The following is a 14,350-nucleotide window of genomic DNA, read 5'->3' as shown; positions in this document are numbered from 1 at the left end:
CACTGTTCTTTTTTCTATATATTATGAGTTGGAGTTGGGTATACAGGGTGTAATTTCAAAGTTTGGAGATAACACTCAGAAAAGTAAACAGTAAGGAAGTTGGTAACAGGCTTCAGGAGGACATAAACTGGTGAAATGGGAAAACATATGGCAGATGAAAGTTATTGCAGAGAAGTATGAAGTGATTCATTTTGTTAGGAAGAATGAGGCGAGGCAATATAACTAAATGGTACAATTTTAAAGTGTGTGCAGGAGCATAGAGGCCTGGGGTGTACGTTTGCCATGCTTTGAAGATGGCAGGACAAATTGAGAAGATTGTTAAAAAGGCATACTGGACCCTGGTTTTTATAAAGAGAAGCAGAGAGTACAAAAGCAAGCAAGTTATGCTAAAACCTTTATAAACCACTGGTTAGACCTCAGCTGGAGTATTGTGTTCAATTCTGGACACCAAACGTCAGGAAAAATATCAAAGTCTTAGAGCAGGTGCAGAGATGATTTAATAGAATGGTGCCATGGTGAAATACTTCAGTTATGTGGAGAGATTAGAGAAACTGGGGTTGTTTTCCTAAGAGCAGAGAAGGTGAGGGGAGATTTGATAGAGGTGTTCAAAATTGTGAAGTGTTTTCAAAGAGTAAATAAGGAGGAACTGTTTCCAGTGGTAGAATGGTAAGTAATCAGAGGATACAGACTTAGGTTAATAGGCAAAAGAAGCAAAGGCGACAATCAGGAAATTTTATTATACACAGCGAGTTATTGAGATCTAGAAGGCACTGCCTGAAAGGGTGGTGGAAACAGATTCAGTAATAACTTTCAAACTGGAACTGGATAAATACTTAAAGTTTGCAGGGCTAAGGGGAAAGAGCAGGGGTGTTGGATTAATTGCATAGCATTTTCAAAGAGCTAGTACAGGCATGACAAGCTGTATGGCCTTCTTCTGTGCTGTATCATTCTATGATTCTATGACCCCATGCCACTACTGCACATCTCGGGCACACACTAATTGGGAGGAGTGGGTGTGAGGGCCTTGCCCAGAGACATGATGTATGGGGTGCCTCGTTGGCTGCTTTTATAAGGAGATCAAAAAAAATCTTAAACTATTTTCGGATCTTAAGGAGTCCCGGTCTATATCACAAGACAGCCCCACGCCTACTGGCTGAACTGCTGGTTCACCTCTTCAATGCATGTTCCAGCCTACCGGTGAATCATCAGGCCAGGCATGAGGAAAGACCTAGCCCGCGAATCTCTCCTCATCCTTGGCCCCATCCTTTCTGATATGGTTAACCTTGTTTGGAATGGGTATAGACATGGTCCCCCAAAAAAGCCCCATGGAATCCAGCAGGGAAGGTTGGTACCAAGCATATTCACCTTCCAGCCATTCTGCCTCATTTCCACAGAACTAATGATAGAAGTACACCACAAGGAACATAATTTTTCACCCCTGCCCCCCATATATTTCATTATTATTTGCATCAGAAAAGAAATGGTGCTTTATTAGTTATTTGTTTATAAAAAGGCAGCAGCAAGCTTTGATGTGGTAAATACAAAACTGTTGGTGATGATGTCTCGAAACAAAGTATTAATTACTTTAAGATGTCAAAGGTGCCTTGGGCTTCCTTCAATGAGTGAGCTGGATGGCATTGTGAAAGTCAATAAATTGATGATAAATGAATTACTAAATTCAGCATAAGATTAAAACCCAGTAAGATTCTCGGACACCTTCCCAGTGATGCAATGAGCAATAATGAAGGTCTGAACAAAAACATTTCTTTTCAATTCTTTTTTAACCTCGTAAACTCATTTTTTTTTTTTAGATGGTGTTATATTCAAGACAGATTTCTTTAGTGACATTAATTGCATTACATTCACACAGTGGCACAAATTATTCAAGAGCTAGAATTTGGCAAGCTTGATAATACAGCACTTCCAGTTAATCTCAGCTGTCTGTCCACAAATAGGCATTTTGTGGTTAATTTGTTACCAATTGGTACTGTGTCAACCTAATTAGTGCTATGTATCATTTATAAATTGACGAGTTCTCCATTTACTTGTTTTGATGCATTTAGCATCAGTAAAGTTTCAGCATAACTGGATCTTGAGCTGATTCAGAGAGGTGAGCAAGATGCCCTGGATGTCTCATGCTGCTTGAGTTTGACATCACATAGAGTCATGCAGCACAGAAGGAGGCCATTTGGCCTGTCACGCCTGTGTCAGCTGTTTGGTGAAGCTATCCAATTAATCTCACGTCCCTGCTCTTTCCCTGAAAACTTTTCAAGCCTATACCCAATTCCCCTTTTGAAAGTTACTATTGAATCTGCTTTCACCACCTTTCAGGCAGTGCATTCCAGATCATAGGAACTCACTCCATTAAAAAAATTCTCCCAATTTCCCTGCTGAATTTGTGTCAGTTATCTTGAATTTGTGTCAACCTCCCTACCCAACCCTCCTGCCAGTAGAAACAGTTTCTATCAAAACTCTGAATAATTTTGAACGCCTGAATTAAATCTCCCCTTAACCTTCTCTGCTCTAAGAGGAGCGATGGCAACTTCTTCACTCCTTCCATGAAACTCACTCATCCCTGGTAGCATTCTAGTAAATCTCCTCTGCACCCTTTCCAAGGCTTTAACATCCTAGCTAAAGAAGTAAGCTTAAGCACGGCTTTAAACTCGGTTAAAAAAAAAATTGGTAAGTCCATTGGGAGTCATGAGCACTTTCTAAACCTACCTGGAGCTGATTTAAATGGTTATTGTGTGAATGCTTCCATGCATGTGCATCAAATATTTGAAACGTAATGATTGGGAGGAGAGCAGTTTGCATGTCTTTAAGAGCTCTGTCTTGTGGAATCTGATAACTGGGACTGATACTCCAGCAAGGACAATTTACAAAGCCTCTTCATAAGCATTTTGGGGGAAAAAAATCTACCCATATAATCATTGTAATAAATAAAATACATTTTAATAAATGAATATATATAGTTGAACATTGTTTAACCCAGATAATGGGCTGAACTTTCTCAACAGGTAAGAAGTTCCACTGTTGAGATCGAAAGCAGGACCTGACCCTGTGCGGGCACGCCGCTGGACCCTGGGCATTATTTTACTGCTGGCGACCAATTCAGAAGCCAACGCGGGACCACTGTCCAATTGAGGATGGCGGCCCTCCTCTCAGGGCTGCTACCTAATCAGACGGCTGGCAGCCTTGGCAACGGCCACACATAGAGGTGGCCGCTGTTGAGGCTGCTGGAAGAAGGAGAGGGTGCCTCCAAGATGAGGTGCCCTCGAAAAGAATGAAAAGTTGTTTTTCTGTATCGTTCCGGGGCCAGGCAGACAGACCCCAGCGATTGGGGGAGAAAGGGTGTGCACCCTCCATCGGTGGCACCTTGGGCGAAGGGGTGGCCATTGTTATCGGGGGGGGGGGGCCCCCTCTGTGAACCATACATAAAGGAGGCCATCTCCCCAATCGGCTGCAGCACCTCCCGACGCTGGTAAACTGCCACCGGGATGGCAAGTGGCCCTTAATTGGGCACTTAACTGGCTTAATGGGCCACCTGGTGGGTGGCCACGCTGCTGAGGTTCCCGCCACTGGTAATAATGTCTGGCGACCAGAAGATGTCAGGCCTCCCTCTCGACGGCTTCCGCCATCATATAACCGGCCCTCCTGCCGCCCAGTCTGTCTCCAAAGGGCTGGTAAAATCCAGCCAAATTGTACTTGTACTTATAAATTGTGCTCGGAATCATACAAAATGGCTGTTATCTCATAGCGACTGGCTCTCAGACTGCAGTAGTTTGAGTCTGCTTTAAATGATGCAGGAAAATTTAACAAAGCAATTAAATACAAAGAGGATCTGTGAAAAAGGAGTGCCTTAAATGAATTGTACTTATTTTAAAAAAACCTTTGTAAACACTTACCAGTTCAGCATGCAAAGCAAACTATCAGTGTTCCACTCATACACGTAAATATTTTCGAAAAAGAAAACTGGCTCTTGAGCGTGTTACGACCAGGTGAGAAAGGGGTCTAGGGGTCTTTCTCAGCCTTCACCTGGTATTATTGTAACAGGGTTTTGTTTTTAAATGCACCATGTTTTGAGCTCCCTTTTGGTGAATCCTTGTTTCACCGATTTCCAATTATAAGGCAAGGAAATGAACACAAACAGGCTTTCTTAGGTTTAAAGAGGAAAAGTGAAATTTATTAAAACTTAAGCTTAAACACTAGTTCAGTTAACACCTACGGATACATGCTACGCCCCATGCTAGCATGCATACGCAATATGCAGATGCAAATAGAGACAGAAAAGAGCAGAAGAAAAGATAAAGTGAAAACGTTTGAGGCAATCTCTGAAGGGGTCCTTGTTTGTAAGTGAATCTTGCTTCTCGTTGGGGCCCAGTATTCCTCTTAAACCTTAAAATAAAAGCAATATACTGCGGATGCTGGAAATCTGAAACAAAAACAAGAAATGCTGGATTCACTCAGCAGGTCTGACAGCATCTGTGGAAAGAGAAGCAGAGTTAACGTTTCGGGTCAGTGACCCTTCTTTGGAAAGAAGGGTCCAAAGAAGGGTCACTGACCCGAAACGTTAACTCTGCTTCTCTTTCCACAGATGCTGCCAGACCTGCTGAGTGAATCCAGCATTTCTTGTTTTTGTTCCTCTTAAACCTTGTTCTCTGGAGGAGACTTTTCTCTCTTGTGGTTCATGTGTCTTCAGTGGGTTTCAGTTCCATGAGAAAGAGATGGGAGAAGACAGGAGAGAGATGTTCTCAGTCCAGGAGCAAAGAGCTTTCTGCCCGTTTAAAACTCTGTGGCAAGTTCAAATTCAAAAAAGCTCCAATAGCCAGTTAGTCATGTGCCAAATTGGTCTGACCATGTCTGTTTGTGTATCGGGGAGCAGGGACTGGTTCCTTTGTTCCAATACTGTCTGCTAATATGCAAAAAATGTCTTTCCAGTCAGGGGCTTGGCAACCCCTTGTAATAGGCCTTCTTTTCTTCCCAACAACAAGTTTAACATTTAATGTCCATGTGGCGAAATATATGTGCCTCATTCTTGGCTGGTGGGGCCTGCATGACAAGTGCTTTATCACTTAAAACTATACTAGTAGAGGCAAGTACAGGCCACATGAATGCATTGAAGTGGTTCCTGTGTGGCACAAGTTAAACCTTGTCAGTTATTTTCAAGGTGAGTCCTTCAGGATTTCAAAAAGTGATTATTAAAGTAGCATTTGATGCTGAGAGCCTGGATACAATTACCATAATACCCCGCTTTGAAATACTGTTCATTGGAGAACCTTTTAGGTTGAGGGGAGAAGAAAATCATCTCGCACGTGAATATAACCGTAGCTGCAAGATGCTTCTCTTTTTCCCTTGTTGAGGTTATTTATGAATTTTTGTTTTCAATTGGCTAGAATGGTGCAGCTCTTAGACAATTTAAATTTAATGAGTCCCTCTTCATTTTTTGTTGGAATTCTGGTGATCTTGGTAAGATTGAAAAATGTTATCAGGGAATGCCAAGGTCCTGTTATGTTTGTGTCAAAGATAGTAGCTTTGGTTTAACTGGTGAAAATCACAACACATCTGAGATCAGATATTGGCAAGGAGTCTAACAACACATAGTAGGGTAGACGCAGTGTAAGGGTTGAGAGAAGTAGAGGTGGATGTCATCAGTCAATGGGCCAGATTTTATTTTCTCACAAAAAAATGGCAGCCTGCATATGCGTGCTGCGCGCCGCCACGAAAATCGCGGTGGCTCATTTGAATATGCATTGCAGCCACCCAAGCCCCACAATCATGTAGCGGGGCGGCCTCGGCAATGCCATGAATGGCGTCAGCTGTCTCTGCGTAAACATGGCGCCATTTTTAAAGGGCTGCCAGTCCTGCTCAGAGAATGCAGAGTTTCACCCCCTCCCCCATTACACTAAAAATAAATGTTTGGCCCGTTTCCCCCCACCCCTCCCCGCCCCAATACAGTGAAATTGCAGGGTTAACCCCCTTCTCTCCTCAACTGCACAAAGTGTATAGTTGACCCCTCTCTGCCCCACATCCCCCAACTGCACAATGTGCAGAGGTCACCCCTTCTACAACCACTTCATCAGCCCCAGCTTCGTTCCCACCCCCACTGGCTCTAAGTGGACAGGAAACCTATCTCCATACCAATTAAGGGTTTCCCCACTTGAAAATATTGACTTTAATTAGTATCCGACAGGAGGCGGGCTTCTGATCCGAAAACAAATCCGACTCCTGTTTCCCGCCTCTCTGGCGAAAATTTAGCCTGTGGAATCTGATCCTGGGCTTTGGGTGATGTCAACAAGCGTCAACAAATAGATGAGGAAGAGGAAGGGGCCAAGGATCGAACCTCAGGGGCTCCATAAGTAATGGGGCAGGGACTGGAAAGCAAGTCAGTGCTGGAGATGCTCTGTCTATGATTGGACAGGTAAAAGTGGAACAAAAACAAAAGACTTCAAATCTGAAATAAAAACAGAAAATGCTGGAAATACTCAGCAGGTCTGGCAGCATCAGTCAAGAGAGAAACAGAGTTTATGTTTCAGGCCGACGACCTTTCATCAGAAAGGTCTGCTGAGTATTTCCAGCATTTCCTGTTTTATTTATGAGTGGAACAAAGCAGGGACAGTGCTACCAAGCAGGACTTTGAAGGAGAGGTGTTGTATGGTGTAGTTTGCTGTGTTGGAATATTACAGAAAGGATGAGGAGGGATTGGGCAGTATGGTCACAGAGAATGACGGAGGTTAAGAATGTAGAGTGTGGCGAGGTGACAAATTAAAAAATGGAAGTGGACCTCATTCCGCTTAGATTGTTTAAGGGCGAAAATTTCAATTTGCACCATTCTGGCCAATTTAACAATTTAATGAGCTCTTGCATTGTTGCTTTGATCAAAGTATTCAGCAGTGTTCAAATGCAAAATGTTCTATTTGTTTCAATTTTTGTGTGCAACGCCAACTTGTGTAATTTATTGCAACCAAAGTCCTTAGTATCCTGCTGAAACTCTATTTAGAAACCATGTCAGGTCCACATGCTGCAGCTTCATTTGTGTCTTTTCATTGTCTCATGGGTTTCCATTTATAGGGTAGGTTATGGGGTTATTGAGCGGTCCTGGTCAGAGGTTACGCAGGGTGTTACGAGGGTTTCCTTTTTTTTGTTAAAACTTGAAAATTTATATTTTAAAACTGAAAAGGATTTCACAGAAGCTGAACTTGGTATTTTTTTTAAAAAGAAAGGTCAGCAGAAGGTTGGGACTGAGAGTGGAACTTTAAACAGTTACTGGAAGGCATTTGTTTTTAAATAAAAACCCAGCTGGGGTTGTTTTGGTTTGAAGAGAGATGACAGGCCAAGATTTATGGAGATCATGAGACTGGAATTCTGGAAAAGATTTAGTTTTTTTTTAAAGCCAGTTGGTTTTGGCCTGAAACAGAAGAAGTTTGCTTATTGACCTGTCAGGAGACTACCAGCCCATCTTTCTCTTGAAAAGGAATCCTGCATCAAGAATGTTCTTGTTTCCTTGTGTATTTGAAGAAAGCCTGCACTATTAAAGAACTTGCATGTCAAATGTGTGGAACTGAAAACATTGTTGCTGCATTTCTGCTTTAAAACCTGACTGAAACCTTCTGTAGCTGCATCTCTTGGAAGCCGACCCAAGTTGATCATCAACATCGCCTGGAAATAATTGTTCTAGGCAGATCCCTATGACAGCTTCCTATTCGCCTTTGGGATACCTCACCAAAACAAAGGACTTCCTTCCATACCTTCTTTTCAGCCGAAGTTTTTTTTAAGTCCTTCTATTTCTTTGTAACAGCTTTAAACAAAAATTCCTTTTTCCCCCAGTTAACCACTTGTCTATGTACATGTGTGTGCTTGAGGGCGAGGATAAATAAGGGTCTTTAATATTTCAATTCGTTTGTCTGTTTGCTTCCTTATTGGTTGAAACTTGCTTTATAATAAATGGAAAATTTTGTTGTTTATTAAAGAAACCTGGTTGGTGTGCTTTATTCTGAGTAAAGATATGGTATCTGATTGACTGTTTCAGTAAGTGAGAAAATTTAAATATATGTTGTGACCTGTGGAGAAGTGGGGCTGAATTAACAGGGCACTTCTCCCTCCTTGGTTGTAACAGGGGCGAGGGATAAGTTGCCTGTTTGACAGATGTTTATAATTAACTCATAATGCTGTAGTTCATACATGGATGATTCCACATGATATATTTAAAAATAGTATTGAATTGACATTCAGCTTTGTATTGTGGTCCTGCATTGACCATAGCTCTTTGGCAGTTTTTTGTGACGCTGTTTATTAATTGGGTTGTATGTTTTTTTTATTGTCCTTTCTTTCAGAGGATCAACTTCCTGTGGGTTATCCCACGATAGACATGGGCCCTCAGTTGAAGGTGGTAGAGCGAACACGCACAGCCACCATGTTGTGTGCAGCAAGTGGTAATCCAGATCCAGAAATTACTTGGTTCAAAGACTTCTTACCTGTTGATACAAGCAGCACTAATGGACGCATCAAACAGCTACGGTCAGGTAGGGTCTTGTTACTGTTATCACGTGGTAGATTTGTTTTATAGGTAATATTTTTTTCTATTCCTATCCTCTTTATGTGTACTTTGGTGTGTTGTCCATGTCTGTGATGTTGTCATAGCCTGTTCCAGTGTCTGTGTGTGCAGCTTCTGTTAATTCCATATTGCTCACTGCTGTGACTGTAGTTTTGATGATTTTTTTAACTGCTTTTAGCAGTACTTAACAGATCCATTTCCTCTTTTTGTTTCTTTTTTTCTTTTTTTTACTGATTAAGTTCAAAACATTGGGCTTCATTCAGAAGTGCAAGGAGAACCAAATGGTTTTAAACCTTTTAAAACCAATCTTCAAACTAAAAAAACTAAAACCAAGAAAAGAAACTGTATTTTGTTCTGTCTTCTCTACATTTTTTAACCTAACAAAGTATAGACACTGTTTTGTTGCCTCGCATTGACAAAATGTACATACTTTTTTCCATACCTTAGTATACAATGGGATCTTTGGAAACTGACTAAAGTTGTTTATTTTTTGCTCCTGAAGCATTTTTCCATTTAGCCACAGTAGTGTGTATGCACTAAAGCGTTCCAGACTAAATATCAGGATCTACAGAAGCCTGCTTTTCATGTAGACTCTAGCTTTTCCTGCTATCTTTGACCATGGCACTCCCTTGGAATACCTTTAATATTCTTTACCCTGCCTCCCCTAGTTTCTTCTTTTGCTATAGCTGATAGATGAGCTTTACCTGATCCTAAATTTATTAAGTAACGTGCTAAAAATTTTCTAGTGCCCACTGATAGTCTGTAAGAACCTGTTTGCATTCACAATAGTAACTATATCTTTCTATACTGAGATGTTTGATCACCTGTGTAACCAGGATTCTCAGCTTTGACCTGTCCTGTGATGTTTAAGTCGTCTTGTTAACTGCCTCTTTGCTTGTTGTCAGCAGAATTGTGTAAATTAACCTGTTAATGTGAATTAAGATTAATTTTCATCTGTCAAGTAGATGATATAGTTTTAAAGCTTTAATTCTGAAAATTTGTACCAAATTATAAGGAATATAATAATATTTTTATGCTGTCTTTCTTCTTTCCGTGTTAAATCTCCAGAATCCTTTGGTAAGTGCTTAGTTCTGAAGCGCACTTCACCCCCACTAATTCCATATTCAGATTAAAATGCATGGCATGCATTTTACTAACAGTTAGTATAGTCACTGGATCTCTCCGTAGTGGCACACACTTCCACAAAAAAAAGTGCTATCAGCCGTAAGATATACCTGTCTAAAAAACTTGATACACAAACTTCACTTAGATGTAGATGAGTAGATACCGTAATCCAACCTAAACTGTACTAGTTATATCCACCAAGCCTACAGTGTTTCCGATATTTGCTTAAACAGTTTTAAATATGTTAAGGGTTCTAGGTTGTCAAACACTATTGTATCTAACCCTTGTGACCAATCTCCTAAGACTTCACAGTCAATTTCTGTTCTGGCAGAGGCAATGTCGCCAACAGTGGACATTGTCCTGATGGTACAACTTGCTTTACTAACCTAATACTATCTAATATAATCCTGTTTACCAATACAGTAATTCAGTTTCTTTCTAGACCTTTATTCTGTAAATCTAATTTGATTTTATCTTCCAAAGCCCTAGCCTCCTTCTTCTCGTACTAATGCTTCTTCTTTCTAATCTTATTTGCATTCATATTATCCACCCAGGTGGTACACCAATACGAGGTAAGAATGCTGAACTAACGTTCACAGAATTGATCCTCCTCATTTCTTCTGTCCTTTCATATCTCTCATGTTTGTCATGTAAAGTTGTCCATTCTTTCCTGTTTTGCTTTGTCCAGTTTGTTTTCTGTTCAATGATGTTCCTGTTGTGTCTTTTTTTTTATTTTGGATGTAAAGGATTTTGTTTCTGATATGCTTAGATACTGCATATCATTGTCCATATCCAGTCACAGCGTATCATTTGTCCCTCTTTTTTGTATTATTAGAAATTCAGGGTAAACCTACCCCTTCCCTTTCTGAAACGTGACCTGCGTAGCTGTTCTTGATCTTGACCATAAGATCACATGGTCTATGGAGCACCTGCAAAAAGACTTGAATAATTGTTTTTTTTTTTGTCAGCTTTTTACCCTCCCCTCAAGGAACGAGTTTTGCCATTTTTCTTCACTTTTTCTTTTCCCCTTCTTCAAAACAGCACTTTTCAAACTTTCCTTATCCAGTTACACTTTTTTTTTGCTTTCAAAAACTTTTTCACGGATTTGCGCATTTCGAGTTTTTCAAGCCACCTCCTTCTTCAAGACTCGCAAGCCGGAAGCACCCAGTGAACGTTTTGAAGCGTGGTGAAGATGGTACCGCTACTTTTTTTTTTCCTTTTTAACACACAGTGCAAAGACAGACAATAATTTTGGATTTTTTTCTTGCATTTTGTGGGCAGACACTAAACTACTAATCCCACTTGTGGATTTTTTCGTGTCTTGGGGCCCGAGAGGGTCCTGCGGCAGAGGTTGGTTGTTCTTTCCAATTGGCTCGGGCCACCATTTTACAATGAGACAAAGTGTGAATTTTTCTTTACTGATCCAATTTACTCTTATGTATTTTTATTTTTCAGCAAAAGGGTCTGAAAGATTGTAAGTTGCACAATAATTACATTTATGTCCTACAAGGTTGCATGTGTAGCAAGAGTTACTTTTCAAAAGGTCTTTTGAACAGTATTTTGAGAGATTATGCCTAACTAACCAAAATTCTTTTTTTTTTTCACTTTGAGCAGCTTTTTGTGTTTTTGCTGCACATTTTTGACTGAACTCTGAAGAAAATGATTCTTGAGAACGTGTCTGCCTTTTTCGACATTTCCGAATCTTTGTGGTGACTTTTTTAATGTTAACTCTTTTATTTTACCCAAAAGCCATGCTCCTTTGAAGCAACCTCACCCATCCATTGACCAGTGAATTGCCCAAAGCAGGATTTCGTTGTGAAAAAAAATATAAAATTCTCCTGCCGGTTTTGATGGTGTGAAATCCGTCTTTCACTAACTTACCCATCACATCCACTCTGTCTGTTCACCCTAGCAAAGCAATGACTCGACGCTGAATGGAGCTTCGCAGACAAGTCCTTTCATGATGTTGAAAGGATTTGGAAAAAAATAAATGAATAAAAGAATTGAAATGATAAGACATTCTCTAACTGTTTTCTGCGCACATTTTCTTTTTCTCTCCCATACAGGTGCCCTCCAAATAGAGAACAGTGAAGAATCAGACCAAGGGAAATATGAGTGTGTGGCAACCAACAGTGCTGGTACACGTTATTCTGCCCCTGCCAATCTATATGTGAGAGGTAGGAAAAACAAAACCATGGCATCCACTATTCAGAAAGACTCAGGGCATTGGGAGCATATCTAAATGTAAACAGTTACTGCACTAGGGAGCAGAAGGATCTACTCTAGCTGGCTTATTAGTACAAAAAAGAAACTAATAAAATTAGTGATTAAAAAAAACCAGCACGCTTGAGCCCAATCTATCCTGTGAGATGGGTTTGTAAGTATATTTTGTTTTTACATTTTAACTTCTGTTTTCTTGCATTAATTTAAATCTGTGCTTTACATTTTTTGTAATTTCTATTTCATTTAACTTTTGCCATGATTTGATTGCTTGGTGTGCTACTAATGAGCAACCAGTGACTCCAAGCACTGGGGTATGTGTATGGACATATGCACTTAAATCCTGAGATGCACGGGGTGGAGATAATAAGTGTGTAAACACTACCTTTGCAAATAAAAATCAGCAGAGCACAATTGATTCTTTTCCTTTTCCTTCTTTATTTACTATGGAGAAACCTGCAAATCCCTGCCACTCCAGTAATGAACTGGGTTTGAAAGCTGTCTTGTTTTCAGCCTGAATTGTTTCAAGACACCGAAATTAGAACACAAAGTCCGAATGCGATTTTTGAAACTGTCGACTCAAGTCTGATCATTTCAACCTGAGTGTCTCTTCAGTTGTAACATTTGTCAAATCCATGAAATGACCACAATTAAGTTTTTAAAGACTTTTTCTGTATAGGTAGGGTAATTGAGGATTGCTTAGGAGATGATGCAAAAATATGATTTTAATAGTCCTTTTTAAAATACAAAGCAAAAAGAAAAAATTCAGAATGAATTTAACAGCTTTGAGCTCATTACTGCAGTGTAGGTGCTCCTAGGCTAAAACTAGCTTCTTCTTGGAATCTTTCTCTACTGCCTTTATTTCCTGTTCCGTCTTTAATAGCGGAGGGCTTTATGATTGCAAACTATCCAGAAAATCAAGTGATCTTGACCTCTAGGTAATAAACTCTCTCCAGCATTAGGGAGGAGGAATTATTTCTTTCATCAAATGGACTGAAAATTTCAAAATGATGCTAGTTGTAGCTCTTGACACCATCATAACATCAAACAAATGGTGATTTTTGGAAGTTGAGGTAGGAAGGCTTAATCAGAGCTAGATAAAATGTACTAGTAGCAGTTGAAAGCCTTGATACGGCCTTTTTACTCTCTCTGTGTTTCCCTTGTTTTTCTCCTTTCCTCATTTCATTGTGTTCTGCATCAAACCCCCTACATCCCTCAGAGCTGCGAGAAGGTTGGTGTGTTTTTTACTTTTTACCCACCTTAAGAAATATTGATTGAAATAACCAGAAAAAAATCTGAAATGAATGTAGCTGCATTGTGGCCTTTGATTAATGTTATGTCTTATGTAATGCTCTGGTCATGGCTGCTGGTGCTTGTGAGCTCATAGGATCAGACAGTGGTGCATGTTGGGAGAGAATGTGCATTTGGATGCATGGCAAGCTGTGGTCTGCTAAACTGATCAGTGTTCCTGCTCTGTTATTCTCACTGATGCCTGTTGCTCAAAGAAACCTACTAAAGTCAGAATGATGTGCTTCGTAGTACAAAGCTTTCAAAAGCATGATTAAAAAGACTTCTTATTGTTCCGTTTCTGTTTTCCATAGAAAACGTTTCATCATCTTGTACTGCAAATTCTATATTAATATTGGCTGCTTCCCGCTTTTTTTTGTAGTGCCTGCTCTTTGTCGACAAATAGCTTGCTCCGTTACCCATGCTGCCAACCATCATTGCTCACAAGGTCATAATGGGTCACTGCAAAAAAACCTTGCAACACTTTTTTCTAAACCGCTCTTGTATATTACAAAAATAATCAATCTGGGGAAAGGACTATAGTTTGATAGTTTAATAGCACATTGATGTGCAAATGTTTCTTTGCAAATATTTTCTTTGGTTTGAACATTATTCTTGTCCTATGCTAGTGAATTACGAAGTAGGTTCAATCTACAATGTTGCATATGTAACCAAGTTCAAAGTAATGATGCAGGCATTTGAGCAAAACTAAGTGTATATACTAAGCAGGAACACTGATAATAATACTTTCTTAAACTTTCAGTCTTGTGTTCCCTGTATGTGGTCCAGTCTCGTAAATGTGTTTACATGCTAAATGTTTTACTTGACTACATGACTTATTTGCAGTAACACTGAGTACAAATAACCCTAACCTGTTAATGTAGCTTGCACTAGCTTCTGCTTAATGTGAATGTTTAGTCCATATTGAATGCTTAGTCCATATTGAATGCTGTTGGTGAAACCATGCTTCTTGTCCTGGCTTTTTCTACCTTAGATTTAAAGTGTAATATTACAGCACTAGCATATTCTAACATGCTCCTGCTCAGTTCCTTCCTCTTCCTCTCTTCCTTTCCCCCCTTAGATATTTTTAACTTTTTTTTCCTTTTCAGTTCTGTTTTATTTCTTTAAATGTCCCCCCGCCCACCCCTGCCTTCCTAATTGTCTTCA

The 14,350-nt window shown here is 40.0% G+C and overlaps 1 protein-coding gene and 1 long non-coding RNA gene across 9 annotated transcripts in view; one reads left to right on the top strand and one right to left on the bottom strand.

Moving 5' to 3' along the window:
- LOC137369468 (receptor-type tyrosine-protein phosphatase delta) overlaps positions 1 to 14,350 on the top strand; it is a 618,622-nt gene that overhangs the window by 377,557 nt on the left and 226,715 nt on the right. For all 8 annotated transcript variants that reach the window (XM_068030719.1, XM_068030716.1, XM_068030717.1 and 5 more), the window contains 2 exons: positions 8,331 to 8,519; positions 11,743 to 11,853. In XM_068030719.1, the coding sequence (XP_067886820.1) occupies positions 8,331 to 8,519; positions 11,743 to 11,853 (300 nt within the window). The remainder of the gene's footprint in view (positions 1 to 8,330; positions 8,520 to 11,742; positions 11,854 to 14,350) is intronic.
- LOC137369470 (uncharacterized) overlaps positions 1 to 14,350 on the bottom strand; it is a 58,267-nt gene that overhangs the window by 32,453 nt on the left and 11,464 nt on the right. The window lies entirely within an intron of this gene.

The sequence above is a fragment of the Heterodontus francisci genome, chromosome 4 (genome assembly GCF_036365525.1).
Source record: "Heterodontus francisci isolate sHetFra1 chromosome 4, sHetFra1.hap1, whole genome shotgun sequence".
NCBI lineage: Eukaryota > Metazoa > Chordata > Chondrichthyes > Heterodontiformes > Heterodontidae > Heterodontus > Heterodontus francisci.
This window is presented reverse-complemented; position numbering and strand designations above follow the sequence as displayed.